The sequence below is a fragment of the Phoxinus phoxinus genome (assembly GCF_949152265.1).
Source record: "Phoxinus phoxinus genome assembly, chromosome: 15".
Lineage (NCBI taxonomy): Eukaryota > Metazoa > Chordata > Actinopteri > Cypriniformes > Leuciscidae > Phoxinus > Phoxinus phoxinus.
This window is the reverse complement of record NC_136890.1, coordinates 35,449,672-35,469,671: the sequence shown is the minus strand read 5'-3', so window position 1 is coordinate 35,469,671 and position 20,000 is coordinate 35,449,672. Positions and strand designations below refer to the sequence as shown.

Genomic DNA, 20,000 nt, shown 5'->3' with positions numbered 1-20,000 from the left:
AGGTTAAAATAATTAGAGCACGTTTAAAACAGCCACTGCTGACCAAAGTGCTGTATCACTTCAGACAATAACATACATAAATACATAAACAAACAGGAACACACACAAATTCATAAAATTACATTGAACCAAAAGCCAGAGAGAAAAACTAAGTCTTTAGTGAGGATTTAAAGCTACCAACATTGGAAGACGGCCTTAAAGTCCCCTTAAAGTTTTTAGGACCCCCTTGAAAACGAGATGATGCATCTCAAGGGGTTTATCCTAATAAATAATTTTTTTTACTGAAAGTCAACATGGAATCAAAATTGGCCCTTTTACTTCGTTAGCGGATATTACTAGTCTTGTGGCGAACAATTAATCCATGCTAATTATTACACCGGAAAAAATTATTTGCCGTGGTAATCTTTAATCAAAGTCTGAAACGTTTCTTCCGGTCTGGGTTAGGACCGCTAGTGCTGTGAACAGCGATGGAGAGGAGGACGCTTCTCACTCCCTCAGACCGCTAGTGCTGTGAACAGCGATGGAGAGGAGGACGCTTCTCACTCCCTCAGACCGCTAGTGCTGTGAGCAGCGATGGAGAGGAGGACGCTTCTCACTCCCTCAGACCGCTAGTGCTGTGAGCAGCGATGGAGAGGAGGACGCTTCTCACTCCCTCAGACCGCTAGTGCTGTGAGCAGCGATGGAGAGGAGGACGCTTCTCACTCCCTCAGACCGCTAGTGCTGTGAACAGCGATGGAGAGGAGGACGCTTCTCACTCCCTCAGACCGCTAGTGCTGTGAGCAGCGATGGAGAGGAGGACGCTTCTCACTCCCTCAGACCGCTAGTGCTGTAAGCAGCGATGGAGAGGAGGACGCTTCTCACTCCCTCAGACCGCTAGTGCTGTGAGCAGCGATGGAGAGGAGGACTCTTCTCACTCCCTCAGACCGCTAGTGCTGTGAACAGCGATGGAGAGGAGGACGCTTCTCACTCCCTCAGACCGCTAGTGCTGTAAGCAGCGATGGAGAGGAGGACTCTTCTCACTCCCTCAGACCGCTAGTGCTGTGAACAGCGATGGAGAGGAGGACGCTTCTCACTCCCTCAGACCGCTAGTGCTGTGAGCAGCGATGGAGAGGAGGACGCTTCTCACTCCCTCAGACCGCTAGTGCTGTAAGCAGCGATGGAGAGGAGGACGCTTCTCACTCCCTCAGACCGCTAGTGCTGTAAGCAGCGATGGAGAGGAGGACGCTTCTCACTCCCTCAGACCGCTAGTGCTGTAAGCAGCGATGGAGAGGAGGACGCTTCTCACTCCCTCAGACCGCTAGTGCTGTGAGCAGCGATGGAGAGGAGGACGCTTCTCACTCCCTCAGACCGCTAGTGCTGTAAGCAGCGATGGAGAGGAGGACGCTTCTCACTCCCTCAGACCGCTAGTGCTGTAAGCAGCGATGGAGAGGAGGACGCTTCTCACTCCCTCAGACCGCTAGTGCTGTGAGCAGCGATGGAGAGGAGGACGCTTCTCACTCCCTCAGACCGCTAGTGCTGTAAGCAGCGATGGAGAGGAGGACGCTTCTCACTCCCTCAGACCGCTAGTGCTGTAAGCAGCGATGGAGAGGAGGACTCTTCTCACTCCCTCAGACCGCTAGTGCTGTGAACAGCGATGGAGAGGAGGACGCTTCTCACTCCCTCAGACCGCTAGTGCTGTGAACAGCGATGGAGAGGAGGACGCTTCTCACTCCCTCAGACCGCTAGTGCTGTAAGCAGCGATGGAGAGGAGGACGCTTCTCACTCCCTCAGACCGCTAGTGCTGTAAGCAGCGATGGAGAGGAGGACTCTTCTCACTCCCTCAGACCGCTAGTGCTGTGAACAGCGATGGAGAGGAGGACGCTTCTCACTCCCTCAGACCGCTAGTGCTGTGAGCAGCGATGGAGAGGAGGACGCTTCTCACTCCCTCAGACCGCTAGTGCTGTCAGCAGCGATGGAGAGGAGGACGCTTCTCACTCCCTCAGACCGCTAGTGCTGTGAGCAGCGATGGAGAGGAGGACGCTTCTCACTCCCTCAGACCGCTAGTGCTGTGAGCAGCGATGGAGAGGAGGACGCTTCTCACTCCCTCAGACCGCTAGTGCTGTGAGCAGCGATGGAGAGGAGGACGCTTCTCACTCCCTCAGACCGCTAGTGCTGTGAGCAGCGATGGAGAGGAGGACTCTTCTCACTCCCTCAGACCGCTAGTGCTGTGAGCAGCGATGGAGAGGAGGACTCTTCTCACTCCCTCAGACCGCTAGTGCTGTGAGCAGCGATGGAGAGGAGGACGCTTCTCACTCCCTCAGACCGCTAGTGCTGTGAGCAGCGATGGAGAGGAGGACGCTTCTCACTCCCTCAGACCGCTAGTGCTGTGAGCAGCGATGGAGAGGAGGACGCTTCTCACTCCCTCAGACCGCTAGTGCTGTGAACAGCGATGGAGAGGAGGACGCTTCTCACTCCCTCAGACCGCTAGTGCTGTGAGCAGCGATGGAGAGGAGGACGCTTCTCACTCCCTCAGACCGCTAGTGCTGTGAACAGCGATGGAGAGGAGGACGCTTCTCACTCCCTCAGACCGCTAGTGCTGTGAGCAGCGATGGAGAGGAGGACGCTTCTCACTCCCTCAGACCGCTAGTGCTGTGAGCAGCGATGGAGAGGAGGACGCTTCTCACTCCCTCAGACCGCTAGTGCTGTGAACAGCGATGGAGAGGAGGACGCTTCTCACTCCCTCAGACCGCTAGTGCTGTGAGCAGCGATGGAGAGGAGGACGCTTCTCACTCCCTCAGACCGCTAGTGCTGTGAACAGCGATGGAGAGGAGGACGCTTCTCACTCCCTCAGACCGCTAGTGCTGTGAGCAGCGATGGAGAGGAGGACGCTTCTCACTCCCTCAGACCGCTAGTGCTGTGAGCAGCGATGGAGAGGAGGACGCTTCTCACTCCCTCAGACCGCTAGTGCTGTGAGCAGCGATGGAGAGGAGGACGCTTCTCACTCCCTCAGACCGCTAGTGCTGTGAGCAGCGATGGAGAGGAGGACGCTTCTCACTCCCTCAGACCGCTAGTGCTGTGAGCAGCGATGGAGAGGAGGACGCTTCTCACTCCCTCAGACCGCTAGTGCTGTGAGCAGCGATGGAGAGGAGGACTCTTCTCACTCCCTCAGACCGCTAGTGCTGTGAGCAGCGATGGAGAGGAGGACTCTTCTCACTCCCTCAGACCGCTAGTGCTGTGAGCAGCGATGGAGAGGAGGACGCTTCTCACTCCCTCAGACCGCTAGTGCTGTGAACAGCGATGGAGAGGAGGACGCTTCTCACTCCCTCAGACCGCTAGTGCTGTGAGCAGCGATGGAGAGGAGGACGCTTCTCACTCCCTCAGACCGCTAGTGCTGTGAGCAGCGATGGAGAGGAGGACGCTTCTCACTCCCTCAGACCGCTAGTGCTGTAAGCAGCGATGGAGAGGAGGACGCTTCTCACTCCCTCAGACCGCTAGTGCTGTAAGCAGCGATGGAGAGGAGGACTCTTCTCACTCCCTCAGACCGCTAGTGCTGTGAGCAGCGATGGAGAGGAGGACGCTTCTCACTCCCTCAGACCGCTAGTGCTGTGAGCAGCGATGGAGAGGAGGACTCTTCTCACTCCCTCAGACCGCTAGTGCTGTGAACAGCGATGGAGAGGAGGACGCTTCTCACTCCCTCAGACCGCTAGTGCTGTGAGCAGCGATGGAGAGGAGGACGCTTCTCACTCCCTCAGACCGCTAGTGCTGTAAGCAGCGATGGAGAGGAGGACTCTTCTCACTCCCTCAGACCGCTAGTGCTGTGAGCAGCGATGGAGAGGAGGACTCTTCTCACTCCCTCAGACCGCTAGTGCTGTGAGCAGCGATGGAGAGGAGGACTCTTCTCACTCCCTCAGACCGCTAGTGCTGTGAGCAGCGATGGAGAGGAGGACGCTTCTCACTCCCTCAGACCGCTAGTGCTGTGAACAGCGATGGAGAGGAGGACGCTTCTCACTCCCTCAGACCGCTAGTGCTGTGAACAGCGATGGAGAGGAGGACGCTTCTCACTCCCTCAGACCGCTAGTGCTGTAAGCAGCGATGGAGAGGAGGACTCTTCTCACTCCCTCAGACCGCTAGTGCTGTGAACAGCGATGGAGAGGAGGACGCTTCTCACTCCCTCAGACCGCTAGTGCTGTGAACAGCGATGGAGAGGAGGACGCTTCTCACTCCCTCAGACCGCTAGTGCTGTAAGCAGCGATGGAGAGGAGGACTCTTCTCACTCCCTCAGACCGCTAGTGCTGTGAGCAGCGATGGAGAGGAGGACGCTTCTCACTCCCTCAGACCGCTAGTGCTGTGAGCAGCGATGGAGAGTAGGACGCTTCTCACTCCCTCAGACCGCTAGTGCTGTGAACAGCGATGGAGAGGAGGACGCTTCTCTCTCCCTCAGACCGCTAGTGCTGTGAACAGCGATGGAGAGGAGGACGCTTCTCACTCCCTCAGACCGCTAGTGCTGTGAACAGCGATGGAGAGGAGGACGCTTCTCTCTCCCTCAGACCGCTAGTGCTGTGAACAGCGATGGAGAGGAGGACGCTTCTCACTCCCTCAGACCGCTAGTGCTGTAAGCAGCGATGGAGAGGAGGACGCTTCTCACTCCCTCAGACCGCTAGTGCTGTAAGCAGCGATGGAGAGGAGGACGCTTCTCACTCCCTCAGACCGCTAGTGCTGTGAGCAGCGATGGAGAGGAGGACGCTTCTCACTCCCTCAGACCGCTAGTGCTGTGAACAGCGATGGAGAGGAGGACGCTTCTCACTCCCTCAGACCGCTAGTGCTGTGAACAGCGATGGAGAGGAGGACGCTTCTCACTCCCTCAGACCGCTAGTGCTGTAAGCAGCGATGGAGAGGAGGACGCTTCTCACTCCCTCAGACCGCTAGTGCTGTGAGCAGCGATGGAGAGGATGACGCTTCTCACTCCCTCAGACCGCTAGTGCTGTGAGCAGCGATGGAGAGGAGGACGCTTCTCACTCCCTCAGACCGCTAGTGCTGTGAGCAGCGATGGAGAGGAGGACGCTTCTCACTCCCTCAGACCGCTAGTGCTGTGAGCAGCGATGGAGAGGAGGACGCTTCTCACTCCCTCAGACCGCTAGTGCTGTGAGCAGCGATGGAGAGGAGGACGCTTCTCACTCCCTCAGACCGCTAGTGCTGTAAGCAGCGATGGAGAGGAGGACGCTTCTCACTCCCTCAGACCGCTAGTGCTGTGAACAGCGATGGAGAGGAGGACGCTTCTCACTCCCTCAGACCGCTAGTGCTGTGAACAGCGATGGAGAGGAGGACGCTTCTCACTCCCTCAGACCGCTAGTGCTGTGAGCAGCGATGGAGAGGAGGACTCTTCTCACTCCCTCAGACCGCTAGTGCTGTGAACAGCGATGGAGAGGAGGACGCTTCTCACTCCCTCAGACCGCTAGTGCTGTGAGCAGCGATGGAGAGGAGGACTCTTCTCACTCCCTCAGACCGCTAGTGCTGTGAACAGCGATGGAGAGGAGGACGCTTCTCACTCCCTCAGACCGCTAGTGCTGTAAGCAGCGATGGAGAGGAGGACGCTTCTCACTCCCTCAGACCGCTAGTGCTGTGAGCAGCGATGGAGAGGAGGACGCTTCTCACTCCCTCAGACCGCTAGTGCTGTCAGCAGCGATGGAGAGGAGGACGCTTCTCACTCCCTCAGACCGCTAGTGCTGTGAGCAGCGATGGAGAGGAGGACGCTTCTCACTCCCTCAGACCGCTAGTGCTGTGAGCAGCGATGGAGAGGAGGACGCTTCTCACTCCCTCAGACCACTAGTGCTGTGAGCAGCGATGGAGAGGAGGACGCTTCTCACTCCCTCAGACCGCTAGTGCTGTGAGCAGCGATGGAGAGGAGGACGCTTCTCACTCCCTCAGACCGCTAGTGCTGTGAACAGCGATGGAGAGGAGGACGCTTCTCACTCCCTCAGACCGCTAGTGCTGTGAACAGCGATGGAGAGGAGGACGCTTCTCACTCCCTCAGACCGCTAGTGCTGTGAACAGCGATGGAGAGGAGGACGCTTCTCACTCCCTCAGACCGCTAGTGCTGTGAGCAGCGATGGAGAGGAGGACGCTTCTCACTCCCTCAGACCGCTAGTGCTGTGAGCAGCGATGGAGAGGATCAGGGTTAGAAGAGTTCGGGTTAGAAGAGTTCGGGTTAGAAGTGTTCGGGTTAGAAGAGTTCGGGTCAGGGTTATCCCTAACTTTAGTCTAGATCGTGGGTTCGGCTTAGAAGAGTTCGGGTCAGGGTTATCCCTAACTTTAGTCTAGATCGTGGGTTCGGGTTAGAAGAGTTCGGGTCAGGGTTAGAAGAGTTAGGGTTCGGGTTAGAAGAGTTCGGGTTAGAAGAGTTCGGGTCAGGGTTATCCCTAACTTTAGTCTAGATCGTGGGTTCGGGTTAGAAGAGTTCGGGTTCGGGTTAGAAGAGTTCGGGTCAGGGTTATCCCTAACTTTAGTCTAGATCGTGGGTTCGGGTTAGAAGAGTTCGGGTTAGAAGAGTTCGGGTTAGAAGAGTTCGGGTCAGGGTTATCCCTAACTTTAGTCTAGATCGTGGGTTCGGGTTAGAAGAGTTCGGGTTAGAAGAGTTCGGGTTAGAAGATTTCGGGTCAGGGTTATCCCTAACTTTAGTCTAGATCGTGGGTTAGGGTTAGAAGAGTTCGGGTTAGAAGAGTTCGGGTTAGAAGAGTTCGGGTCAGGGTTAGAAGACTTCGGGTCAGGGTTAGAAGAGTTCGGGTTAGAAGAGTTCGGGTTAGAAGAGTTCGGGTTAGAAGAGTTCGGGTAAGAAGTGTTCGGGTTAGAAGAGTTCGGGTTAGAAGAGTTCGGGTCAGGGTTAGAAGACTTCGGGTTAGAAGAGTTCGGGTCAGGGTTAGAAGAGTTCGGGTTAGAAGAGTTCGGGTCAGGGTTAGAAGAGTTCGGGTCAGGGTTAGAAGAGTTCGGGTCAGGGTTAGAAGAGTTCGGGTCAGGGTTAGAAGAGTTCGGGTCAGAAGAGTTCGGGTTAGAAGAGTTTGGGTCAGGGTTAGAAGAGTTCGGGTCAGGGTTAGAAGACTTCGGGTTAGAAGAGTTCGGGTCAGGGTTAGAAGAGTTCGGGTTAGAAGAGTTCAGGTTAGAAGAGTTCGGGTCAGGGTTAGAAGAGTTCGGGTCAGGGTTAGAAGGGTTCGGGTCAGAAGAGTTCGGGTTAGAAGAGTTCGGGTCAGGGTTAGAAGAGTTCGGGTCAGGGTTAGAAGAGTTCGGGTCAGGGTTAGAAGTGTTCGGGTTAGAAGAGTTCGGGTTAGAAGAGTTCGGGTCAGGGTTAGAAGTGTTCGGGTTAGAAGAGTTCGGGTTAGAAGAGTTCGGGTTAGAAGAGTTCGGGTCAGGGTTAGAAGTGTTCGGGTTAGAAGAGTTCGGGTTAGAAGAGTTCGGGTTAGAAGAGTTCGGGTCAGGGTTAGAAGAGTTCGGGTTAGAAGAGTTCGGGTCAGGGTTAGAAGAGTTCGGGTTAGAAGAGTTCGGGTTAGAAGAGTTCGGGTCAGGGTTAGAAGTGTTCGGGTTAGAAGAGTTCGGGTCAGGGTTAGAAGAGTTCGGGTTAGAAGAGTTCGGGTTAGAAGAGTTCGGGTTAGAAGAGTTCGGGTCAGGGTTAGAAGAGTTCGGGTTAGAAGAGTTCGGGTTAGAAGAGTTCGGGTTAGAAGAGTTCGGGTCAGGGTTAGAAGAGTTCGGGTTAGAAGAGTTCGGGTTAGAAGAGTTCGGGTTAGAAGAGTTCGGGTCAGGGTTAGAAGAGTTCGGGTTAGAAGAGTTCGGGTCAGGGTTAGAAGAGTTCGGGTTAGAAGAGTTCGGGTTAGAAGAGTTCGGGTCAGGGTTAGAAGAGTTCGGGTTAGAAGAGTTCGGGTTAGAAGAGTTCGGGTTAGAAGAGTTTGGGTCAGGGTTAGAAGAGTTCGGGTCAGGGTTAGAAGAGTTCGGGTTAGAAGAGTTCGGGTTAGAAGAGTTTGGGTCAGGGTTAGAAGGGTTTCAGTTATTGATCGGTTATTGATCAGTTATTTATTGGTTGTTGATCAGTTATTGATCGGTTATTGATCAGTTATTGATCGGTTATTGATCGGTTGTTGATCAGTTATTGATTGGTTGTTGATCAGTTATTGATTGGTTGTTGATCGGTTGTTGATCAGTTATTGATCAGTTATTGATCGGTTATTGATCGGTTATTGATCAGTTGTTGATCAGTTATTGATTGGTTGTTGATCGGTTGTTGATCGGTTATTGATCAGTTATTGATCGGTTATTGATCGGTTGTTGATCAGTTATTGATTGGTTGTTGATCAGTTATTGATTGGTTGTTGATCGGTTGTTGATCAGTTATTGATCAGTTATTGATCGGTTATTGATCGGTTGTTGATCAGTTATTGATCAGTTGTTGATCAGTTATTGATTGGTTGTTGATCGGTTGTTGATCAGTTATTGATCAGTTATTGATCGGTTATTGATCGGTTATTGATCAGTAGTTGATCAGTTATTGATTGGTTGTTGATCGGTTGTTGATCAGTTATTGATCAGTTATTGATCGGTTATTGATCGGTTATTGATCAGTTGTTGATCAGTTATTGATTGGTTGTTGATCGGTTGTTGATCAGTTATTGATCAGTTATTGATCGGTTATTGATCGGTTGTTGATCAGTTATTGATCAGTTATTGATCGGTTATTGATCGGTTATTGATCAGTTATCTCTATGTCACCTTGACAGAAAATACAGGCATTTTCTTCCAAATTAAAACGGTCATAAAAATTCACTTGATGAGTACATACATACCATTGTATATTAATGAGTTTCCTTTGCTTTGGGAGCCACTGTAAAGCTAATATACTGTATCCGCAATTTTTATAAATGGTTTATCATAAGCGTACAAAATATCATTATGATATAGAAGTGTCGGATATAATATAAAGCCCTGAGGGCATTAGCGACTAGAGATGTTCCGATTCCGATACTAGTATCGCCGGAAATGCCGCCGATACCAATAAAAATTCTGGCAGCGGTATCGGCGAGTACTTGTAGCCATGTACAGATCCGATACCATTTTCATTTTTTTTGTGATCAATTATTTATTTATTTTCTTACAATACCATTTTCATAAACAATACCTAGTTATTGCACGCTAGCTTTGCTTAACGCTGCAAATCGGAGATCAAGTCTTCTTCGCTGCTCTAAACAGTGGTTGCCCGCGGCAACACAGGAAGTTGTGCTGTGTCGCCACAAACAACCACGGTTTAGAGCAGCGAAGAAGAAATTAAAATGCACGCGCTAGCAGTATGTCCGCTGTTTGGCAGTATGTCCGCTGTTTGGCAGTATGTCCGCTGTTTGGCAGTATGTCCGCTGTTTGGCAGTATGTCCGCTGTTTGGCAATATAACCGACAAAATGATCGAGTTTATTGTTCTGGATGACTAGCCGCTGTCAGTCGTCAAAAACGTTGTGGCCGCTTAATTGGACATTTGGAGCCCCGGTACAGTTTGCCTGGTCGCAAACACATCTCTGAATCAGCGCTCGCTAAGCTAACGTTATTCCAGACAGTGCGTGAACACATTTCAAAACTAAAAGATGTGCAAACAATCAGCTTTACTACCGACATCTGGAGCTGCGACGCGACCCGCTGTCTTTACTGAGTTTGACAAGCACACCGGGCACAGTGACGCCGTCATCTTTAAGTTTTAAAGAGATTATTTTCTTAAATTATTCATATTCATATTTTTGATTCCTAGATTTATTTGTTGTACTGTTTTTTATACAGTTATATTGTAAAACTAAAATACCTTTTTCAGTTTACAGTATTAGATTTGTGGCTGTTAAAGTCAGTTAAAGTCAAAGGCTTGTAAACCACCATTTTCATAATCTTGTGTAAGTTTTGCCCTCTTTATATCGCACACGTTTTCTCCATAAAATTGTAATTAATTTGATTAATGGTCTTATTGGCTCTATTAGAAATAGAGAGACAAAATGCAGGATATACAAAATAAAGACTTTCTATTTTAGTTAAATAAATCCTTCCAAAAATATACAAATCCCTGTGCATTCATTCCATCTATTCCAGACATTTGGCTTTTCCATCATGACCTCGTCCGTGGAAATGTTTATGCCTAACGTTAAATATTAGACACTCGACCTGATGGGAATATTATATGCTGTTTTAAGAGGGCATTTATGTATGGTAATAATTTCACATTTGCCTAAACCTGAAAACTTGGAAAAATAATTCACTAATAGTAATCTCAATTACTTTAAGAATCTGGTCAAGACCTTTTAAAAACAATGTTGTATCAGTTGTAATATTACTGTAAAATATTACGTGGATATGTGGATCCACTGTGTTAAGATCATGTTGTTCATTAAATGTGCGTTTCTTACTGACAAACAAATAAATGCGTCTTCATCTTGTATAATGTTTAATACTTGCTTTTCTTCTCATTAATATCGATGGTCCTTCACTTCTAGGATCATTACCGCCACCTACCGGATGTTGTGATCTATATCCTAAACACGGCGGAAACGGATGTGAGTCTTTGTTAAAGATGGCGACCCCCTATGTGACAGATGAATCTGGTAAAGCATTTCACATACAAACACACATTTCTCAGTAGATAGTGATATATTCCATCGCCATGCAAGTTACTGACAGTGCGCGGTGTCGTCCGTCCGTGCGTGTGTGTGTGTGAGTGAGTCTCGCGCTGATCGCGACACTAATGAAGCGTCCGAATCTTGTGCTGTATTTCTATATTTGCGTCACATTCCGCGGCGATGCTCATAATAACAATACAGAGCATATCCACAATAAATGACAGCGATCATTTATATTATTTAGTGTAGTATCTGACAGCAGTGTTTTGTTATAATTATTAAATATAATTATAACAAAACAATGCTGTCAAATACTAAAGCGTTATGTCTTCAGATTCAGAGAAATCAAAGAGCTTCAAAATACTGAGCCTCAGCGTGTGTGTGTGTGTGTGTGTGTGAGAGAGAGTGATTGTGTGTGCGCGTGTGTGTGTGTGAGAGAGAGAGTGATTGTGTGTGTGTGTGTGTGACTATGTCTGTTGCTGTGTGTGAGAGAGAGTGATTGTGTGTGTGTCTGTGTGAGAGAGAGTGATTGTGTGTGTGTCTGTGAGTGAGTGATGTGTGTGTGTTTGTGTGACTATGTCTGTTGCTGTGTGTGTGTGTGTGTGTGTGTGTGAGAGAGAGAGTGATTGTGTGTGTGTGTGTGTGTGTGTGAGTGAGTGATGTGTGTGTGTGTGTGTGTGAGAGAGAGAGAGAGTGATTGTGTGTGTGTGTGTGTGTGTGTGTGTGTCTGTGTGACTATGTCTGTTGCTGTGTGTGAGAGAGAGTGATTGTGTGTGTGTGTGAGAGAGAGTGATTGTGTGTGTGTCTGTGAGTGAGTGATGTGTGTGTGTTTGTGTGACTATGTCTGTTGCTGTGTGTGTGTGTGTGTGAGAGAGAGTGATTGTGTGTGTGTGTGTGTGTGTGTGTGTGTGTGTGTGTGTGTGTGAGTGAGTGATGTGTGTGTGCGTGTCTGATTATCTCTGTGTGTGAGTGATTGTCTGTGTGTCTGATTATCTGTGTGTGTGTGTGTGTCTGTGTGACTATGTCTGTTGCTGTGTGTGTGTGTGTGTGTCTGTGTGTGTGTGTGTGTCTGTGTGTGTGTCTGTGTGACTATGTCTGTTGCTGTGTGTGTGTGTGTGTGAGAGAGAGTGATTGTGTGTGTGTGAGTGAGTGATGTTTGTGTGACTGTCTGTTGCTGTGTGTGTGTCTGTGTGTGTGTGTGTCTGTGTGACTATGTCTGTTGCTGTGTGTGTGTGAGAGAGAGTGATTGTGTGTGTGTCTGTGAGTGAGTGATGTGTGTGTGTTTGTGTGACTATGTCTGTTGCTGTGTGTGTGTGTGTGTGTGTGTGAGAGAGAGAGTGATTGTGTGTGTGTGTGTGTGTGTGTGTGAGTGAGTGATGTGTGTGTGCGTGTCTGATTATCTGTGTGTGTGTGTGTGTGAGAGTGATTGTCTGTGTGTCTGATTATCTGTGTGTGTGTGAGTGATTGTCTGTGTGTGTCTGATTATCTGTGTGTGTGTATGTGTGTGTGATTGTCTGTGTGTGTCTGATTATCTGTGTGTGTGTGTGATTATCTGTGTGTGTGTGTGAGAGTGATTTTCTGTGTGTGTGTGTGTGAGAGAGAGTGATTGTGTGTGTGATTATCTGTGTGTGTGTGTGAGAGAGAGAGAGAGTGATTGTCTGTGTGTGTCTGATTATCTCTCTCTCTGTGTGTGTGTGTGAGAGAGAGTGATTGTGTGTGTGTGTGATTATCTGTGTGTGTGTGTGTGTGTGTGTGAGAGAGAGAGAGAGAGAGAGTGATTGTCTGTGTGTGTCTGATTATCTCTGTGTGTGTGCGAGAGTGATTGTGTGTGTGTGTGCGAGAGTGATTGTGTGTGTGTGTGCGTGAGTGATTGTGTGTGTGTGTGTGAAAGTGATTGTGTGTGTTTGATTATTTGTGTGTGCTTGTTTTGTGTCTCTCTGTCTGTGTGACTGTCTGTTTGTTTGAGTGTGTGTGTGCGTGCGCGCTTGTGTGTGTGTGTCTGCCTGTCTGTCTGTCTGTGTGATTATCTGTGTGTGTCTGATTATTTGTGTGTGTGTGTGAGTGAGTGCTTGTGTGTGTGTGATAATCTGTGTGTGTTTGATTATGCGTGTCTCTCTGTCTGACTGTCTGTTTGTGTGTGTGTGAGTGATTGTGTGTGTGTGTGTGAGTGATTGTGTGTGTGTGTGAGTGATTGTGTGTGTCTGATTGTCTGTGTGTGAGTGATTGTGTGTGTCTGATTATCTCTCTGTGTGTGAGTGTGTAAGTGATTGTGTGTGTCTGATTATCTCTCTGTGTATGTGTGGTTGTGTGTGATTGTTTGTGCGTGTCTGATTATGTGTGTGTGTGTGTGTGTGTGTAAGTGTCTGATTATCTCTGTGTGTGAGTGATTGTCTGTGTGTGTCTGATTATATCTCTCTCTGTGTGTGTGTATGTGTGTGCGTGTCTGATTATCTCTTTGTGTGTGTGTGTGTGTGTGTGTGTGTAAGTGATTGTCTGTGCATGTCTGATTATCTCTGTGTGTGTGTGTGTGTGATTGTGTGTGTGTCTGATTATCTCTCTGTGTATGTGTGGTTGTGTGTGATTGTTTGTGCGTGTCTGATTATGTGTGTGTGTGAGAGAGTGATTGTCTGTGTGTGTGAGTGATTGTCTGTGTGTGTCTGATTATCTCTGTGTGTGTGTGTGTGTGTGTGTGTGTGAGTGATTGTCTGTGTGTGTCTGATTATCTGTGTGTGTGTGTGTAAGTGATTGTCTGTGTGTGTCTGATTATCTCTGTGTGTGTGTGTGATTGTCTGAGTGTCTGATTATCTCTCTGTGTGGTTGTGTGTGATTGTTTGTGCGTGTCTGATTATCTGTGTGTGTGTGAGTGATTGTCTGTGTGTGTCTGATTATCTCTCTGTGTATGTGTGGTTGTGTGTGATTGTTTGTGCGTGTCTGATTATATGTGTGTGTGTGTGTGATTGTCTGTGTGTGTCTGATTATCTGTGTGTGTGTGTGTGATTGTCTGAGTGTCTGATTATCTCTATGTGTATGTGTGGTTGTGTGTGATTGTTTGTGCGTGTCTGATTATCTGTGTGTGTGTGAGTGATTGTCTGTGTGTGTCTGATTATATCTCTCTGTGTGTGTGCGTGTCTGATTATCTCTTTGTGTGTGTGTGTGTAAGTGATTGTCTGTGCGTGTCTGATTATCTCTGTGTGTGTGTGTGAGTGATTGTCTGTGTGTGTCTGATTGTCTGTGTGTGTCTGATTATCTCTCGGTGTATGTGTGATTGTTTGTGTGTGTCTGATTATGTGTGTGTGAGAGAGATTGATTGTCTGTGTGTCTCTGATTATCTCTCTCTATTGTCTGTGTGTGTGTGTGTGTGTGAGATTGTCTGATTATCTGTTTGTGTGTGTGTCATTATCTCTGTCTGATTATCTGTGTGTGTCTGATTATCCGTGTGTGTGTGACAGAGTGTCTGATTGTGTGTGTGTTTGTCTGTGTGTGAGATTGTCTGATTATCTGTGTGTGTGTGTTTGTCTGTGTGTCTGATTATCTGTGTGTGTGTTTGTCTGTGTGTGTGAGATTGTCTGATTATCTGTGTGTGTGTGTGATTGTCTGAGTGTCTGATTATCTCTCTGTGTGGTTGTGTGTGATTGTTTGTGCGTGTCTGATTATCTGTGTGTGTGTGAGTGATTGTCTGTGTGTGTCTGATTATCTCTCTGTGTATGTGTGGTTGTGTGTGATTGTTTGTGCGTGTCTGATTATATGTGTGTGTGTGTGTGATTGTCTGTGTGTGTCTGATTATCTCTCTGTGTATGTGTGGTTGTGTGTGATTGTTTGTGCGTGTCTGATTATCTGTGTGTGTGTGAGTGATTGTCTGTGTGTGTCTGATTATCTCTCTGTGTATGTGTGGTTGTGTGTGATTGTTTGTGCGTGTCTGATTATATGTGTGTGTGTGTGTGATTGTCTGTGTGTGTCTGATTATCTGTGTGTGTGTGTGTGTGTGATTGTCTGAGTGTCTGATTATCTCTATGTGTATGTGTGGTTGTGTGTGATTGTTTGTGCGTGTCTGATTATCTGTGTGTGTGTGAGTGATTGTCTGTGTGTGTCTGATTATATCTCTCTCTGTGTGTGTGTGTGCGTGTCTGATTATCTCTTTGTGTAAGTGATTGTCTGTGCGTGTCTGATTATCTCTGTGTGTGTGTGAGTGATTGTCTGTGTGTGTCTGATTGTCTGTGTGTGTCTGATTATCTCTCGGTGTATGTGTGATTGTTTGTGTGTGTCTGATTATGTGTGTGTGAGAGAGATTGATTGTCTGTGTGTCTCTGATTATCTCTCTCTATTGTCTGTGTGTGTGTGTGTGTGTGAGATTATCTGTTTGTGTGTGTGTCATTATCTCTGTGTGTGTGTGAGAGATTGTCTGATTATCTGTGTGTGTCTGATTATCCGTGTGTGTGTGTGTGTGTGTGACAGAGTGTCTGATTGTGTGTGTGTTTGTCTGATTATCTGTGTGTGTGTGTTTGTCTGTGTGTCTGATTATCTGTGTTTGTCTGTGTGTGTGAGATTGTCTGATTATCTGTGTGTGTCTGATTATCTGTGTGTGTGTGTGTGTGTGTGAGAGAGTGTCTGATTGTGTGTGTGTGAGAGTGTCTGATTGTGTGTGTGTGTGTGTTTGTCTGATTATCTGTGTGTGTGTTTGTCTGATTATCTGTGTGTGTGTGTGTTTGTCTGTGTGTCTGATTATCTGTGTGTGTGTTTGTCTGTGTGTGTGAGATTGTCTGATTGTCTGTGTGTGTCTGATAATCTGTGTGTGTGTGTGTGTTTGTCTGTGTCTGATTATCTGTGTGTGTGTGTGTGTGAGAGAGATTGTTTGTGTGTGAATGAGATTGTTTGAGTGTGTCTGATTATCTCTGTGTGTGTGTGTGTGTGAGTGAGATTGTCTGTGTGTCTGATTATCTGTGTGTGTGTGTGTGTGTGTGTGTGTGTGAGAGAGTGTCTGATTGTGTGTGTGTGTGTGTGTGAGAGAGTGTCTGATTATCTGTGTGTGTGTGTGTGTGAGAGAGTGTCTGATTGTGTGTGTGTTTGTCTGTGTGTCTGATTATCTGTGTGTGTGTTTGTCTGTGTGTGTGAGATTGTCTGATTATCTGTGTGTGTCTGATTATCTGTGTGTGTGTGTGAGAGAGAGTGTCTGATTGTGTGTGTGTGTGTGTGTGTGTGTGAGAGAGTGTCTGATTATCTGTGTGTGTGTGTGTGTGAGAGAGTGTCTGATTGTGTGTGTGTGTGTTTGTCTGTGTGTCTGATTATCTGTGTGTGTGTGTTTGTCTGTGTGTCTGATTATCTGTGTGTGTTTTGTCTGTGTGTGTGAGATTGTCTGATTGTCTGTGTGTGTCTGATTATCTGTGTGTGTCTGATTATCTGTGTGTGTGTGTGTGTGAGAGAGATTGTTTGTGTGTGTGAATGAGATTGTTTGAGTGTGTCTGATTATCTCTGTGTGTGTGTGTGAGTGAGATTGTCTGTGTGTCTGATTATCTGTGTGTGTGTGTGTGTGAGAGAGTGTCTGATTGTGTGTGTGTGTGTGTGAGAGAGTGTCTGATTATCTGTGTGTGTGTGTGTGTGTGTGTGTGTGAGAGAGTGTCTGATTGTGTGTGTGTTTGTCTGTGTGTCTGATTATCTGTGTGTGTGTTTGTCTGTGTGTGTGAGATTGTCTGATTATCTGTGTGTGTGTGTGTGTGTGAGAGAGAGTGTCTGATTGTGTGTGTGTGTGTGAGAGTGTCTGATTATCTGTGTGTGTGTGTGTGTGTGTGTGAGAGAGTGTCTGATTGTGTGTGTGTGTGTGTTTGTCTGTGTGTCTGATTATCTGTGTGTGTGTGTTTGTCTGTGTGTCTGATTATCTGTGTGTGTTTTGTCTGTGTGTGTGAGATTGTCTGATTGTCTGTGTGTGTCTGATTATCTGTGTGTGTCTGATTATCTGTGTGTGTGTGTGTTCCAGGTAAGTATATCGCCGCTACGCAGCGTCCCGACGGCTCCTGGAGGAAACCGCGGCGAGTGAAGGACGGCTACGTCCCGCAGGAGGAGGTGCCGGTGTAAGCACTCGACCCACAATCCCTTGCGTCGAACACACAGTAGTGATGCGAGCGCTGATGTCACGAACCGCCAGTCGCTGACGAGTCTCTCTGTTTCCTCAGATACGAGAACAAGTACGTGAAGTTCTTCAAGAGTAAACCGGACCTTCCGCCCGGCATGAACCCGGAGCCGGCGCTCGAGAAACACAGCGATGGACTCTCCAGAACCGCCAAACGCAACATGAAGCGCAAGGAGAAGCGCAAGCAGCAGATCCAGACCCGGCCCGAGGAAGAGGAGGAGGAGGAGGAGGAGGAGCGGGCCGTGAGCGAGGAGATGCAGGCGATGAAGATCACGGAGGAGGAGGAGGAGGAGCGGGTGAATCCAGAACCAGAACCAGAAGCCTCGGACCCCACGGAGAGAGCCAAGAAGATCAAGAGCCTGCGTAAGAAGCTGCGTCAGGTGGAGGAGCTCCAGCTCAAGATCCGGTCCGGGGAGCTGAGCAGTCCGACCCGCGAGCAGCTCGACAAACTGGGGCGGAGCCAAGCCTTACGGGCGGAGCTACAGCTGCTGGGGGCGGGGTTATGAGGCTGTCGATCATCTGTGTGTGTGTGTGTCAGTCAGAGCTGTAACCACTTCATTCTTGTGTTTTATACATCATGGAGACTCTCCAGACTTTTTACGCAGATCCTGCGGGAGCGCTAATGCTTTCATCCGAAGCCGCGGGAGCTAACGCTAACCAATGAGCCTCACTGACTGATGGACTGAATCTCATCATGATGTCAATTTTTTTTACCACCGTAGTGCATAACTGCATGAAATAATAATGTGTAGAATTGTGTTATATTAAACATAGCATAACAACCTTCCTGTTCCTCGTCCCTGTGTGCGCTTATATCGGGATTGTGAAGCTGACAAACACACACTGCCGTAACAAACCTGAAATTCAACATATAGGGTTAGACAAATGGATTATGTCTTTTGTTTCTATATGGTATAAATAAGAGCAATTCATTTCTATATGAAATCACACGAGCAAGCCTGCGGTTTTTACAGATTATCAGCGCTAATGTGATTATAGATTTTATACAACAGTTCAATAAACAAGTTAATGTGAGTTAAATTTGAGACAATAATCAATATTGTCTTTTTGCAAAAATCGATTAAATCAAACTCGCAACAGAACTGAGAGATTCTCTGAGCGACTCGATGTGTGTTTACTGACTGAACGAACCCCTGATTCCCGGATCTACTCTTGACGACCGGCTGCGTCTGAAACCACTTCCCTGTACAGTAGACGTCTAGACGAGGAACAGTTAGAGACAAAAGGAGTGTGTCTGATTCCCAGATGGGCACAAGTCCCCGGATGAGCTCCTGCTTCCCATGAGGCCACAGGAGAGGGTTATGAGTGTGGAGGTCACATGATCATGACACTATGATGAATGTAGTACATCCAGATTACACCCATACTATATAGAACATACTTTATTAGCAGTCGTGAAGTAATTACTTATTCAGGATTAGAGTATGAGATTTGGGACCCAGTCAATAAATCCTCCATGAAGGAACCGGTTGGATGAACAACTCTGACCCGCCGGCACCTACTAGCCATTTCACCCGAGTGACAGACTGATTACAGTGTACTTCAGTGAGGAATGAGATCGAGGTCACTGTTTTTAAAGCTGCGGTGTGTTATTTCTGTCAAGCGAAACTGAAGAGGTGATTTAAATATCGTTTTCTAACAGGTTTCTCCAAACACTTCATCTGTCATTGGTCAGTCAAACAGGAAGCCCCGCCCCTAACCCACGTGATTGGCCGAGACAGTAGTTGACCTGACCCTGCTTAAACAAACAACGTCATGAAACGCCAGTTACCAATGACTGCCTTACATTGACTCTGAACATCAAAATCACACAAGAGAATTACTGATGTGTTTTGGAAAAAGAGACGCATCAAGAGGCTTGTTATCAGCAGAATGTTTTACGACCGCGTCTGCGGAGCTCAGTGGTGATTAAAAACTCGTCTTCATGTCACTCCATGTTGCTCTAACTCTCGTGAGGATCGGCTTGTTTGTGCCGTTTTTAGAAATCATAACAGGCTCAGATCTGATCATGAATATACTCGGACAGATTTTTAGCACAAACTGGAACATCATTTGTACTCGTGATCTGTTTGTTTCTTGTTAAATCTGCTAACGTCAGGAGACAGTTGTGGCCACTGACTGCTGTTCCAGGTGTGCAGATGTGCGGGTGTGCAGGTGTGCAGATGTGCAGGTGTGCAGATGTGCGGGTGTGCAGGTGTGCGGGTGTGCAGATGTGCAGGTGTGTAGATGTGCAGGTGAGCAGATGAGCAGGTGTACAGGTGTACGGGTGTACAGGTGAGCAGGTGTGCGGGTGTGCAGGTGTACAGGTGTGCAGGTGAGCGGGTGTGCAGATGTGCAGGTGTGTAGGTGAGCAGATGTGCAGGTGTGTAGATGTGCAGGTGTGCAGATGTGCAGGTGTGCAGATGTGCGGGTGTGCAGGTGTGTAGGTGTGCAGGTGTACAGGTGTGCAGATGTGCGGGTGTGCAGGTGTGCAGGTGTACAGGTGTGCAGATGTGCAGGTGTACGGGTGTGCAGGTGTACGGGTGTACAGGTGTGCAGGTGTGCAGGTGTACGGGTGTGCAGGTGTGCGGGTGTACAGGTGTGCGGGTGTGCAGGTGTACAGGTGTGCAGGTGAGCAGGGGTGCAGGTGTACAGGTGTGCAGGTGTGCGGGTGTACGGGTGTACAGATGTGCAGGTGAGCAGGTGTGCGGGTGTGCAGGTGTACAGGTGTGCAGGTGAGCGGGTGTGCAGATGTGCAGGTGTGTAGATGTGCAGGTGAGCAGATGTGCAGGTGTGTAGGTGTGCGGGTGTACAGGTGTGCGGGTGTGCAGATGTGCGGGTGTGCAGATGTGCGGGTGTGCAGGTGTGCGGGTGTGCAGGTGTGCGGGTGTGCAGGTGTACAGGTGTGCAGGTGTACAGGTGTGCAGGTGTACAGGTGTGCGGGTGTGCAGGTGTGCGGGTGTACAGGTGTGCGGGTGTGCAGGTGTGCGGGTGTGCAGGTGAGCAGGGGTGCAGGTGTACAGGTGTACAGGTGTGCAGGTGTGCGGGTGTACAGGTGTGCGGGTGTACAGATGTGCAAGTGAGCAGGTGTGCGGGTGTGCAGGTGTGCAGGTGAGCGGGTGTGTAGATGTGCAGGTGAGCAGATGTGCAGGTGTGTAGGTGTGCAGGTGTGCACCTGGCTCTTGGACTGTGATGTAATTTCCTGCGGGAACATTCAGAGAATGGGATGTGATACGAGCTTGTTTGTTCTGCACCGCATCACATTATTCTGGATGAC

At 48.6% G+C, this 20,000-nt stretch overlaps 1 protein-coding gene across 2 annotated transcripts; it reads left to right on the top strand.

The window, feature by feature from the left end:
• Positions 1-9,284: 9,284 nt before the first annotated feature.
• Positions 9,285-17,850, top strand: pym1 (PYM homolog 1, exon junction complex associated factor). 2 transcript variants are annotated; one of them, XM_079638831.1, is made up of 4 exons: positions 9,285-9,560; positions 10,480-10,587; positions 16,571-16,664; positions 16,767-17,850. In XM_079638831.1, the coding sequence occupies exons 2-4, from the start codon at positions 10,557-10,559 to the stop codon at positions 17,227-17,229; spliced, it is 588 nt and encodes a 195-aa protein (XP_079494957.1). In that variant the 5' UTR covers positions 9,285-9,560; positions 10,480-10,556; the 3' UTR covers positions 17,230-17,850. The 2 variants fall into 2 exon arrangements, with proteins under 2 accessions (XP_079494957.1, XP_079494956.1); XM_079638830.1 differs by having other exon boundaries at positions 9,285-9,885.
• The last annotated feature ends 2,150 nt before the right edge of the window (positions 17,851-20,000 follow it).

Excerpts from the sequence above, each read along its gene's own strand:
- pym1 (XM_079638831.1), top strand. The coding sequence starts at position 10,557 with ATGGCGACCCCCTATGTGACAGATGAATCTG. Across the intron at positions 10,588-16,570 it reads CTATGTGACAGATGAATCTG|GTAAGTATATCGCCGCTACG; the intron begins GTAAAGCATTTC and ends TGTGTGTTCCAG. Across the intron at positions 16,665-16,766 it reads CCGCAGGAGGAGGTGCCGGT|ATACGAGAACAAGTACGTGA; the intron begins GTAAGCACTCGA and ends CTGTTTCCTCAG.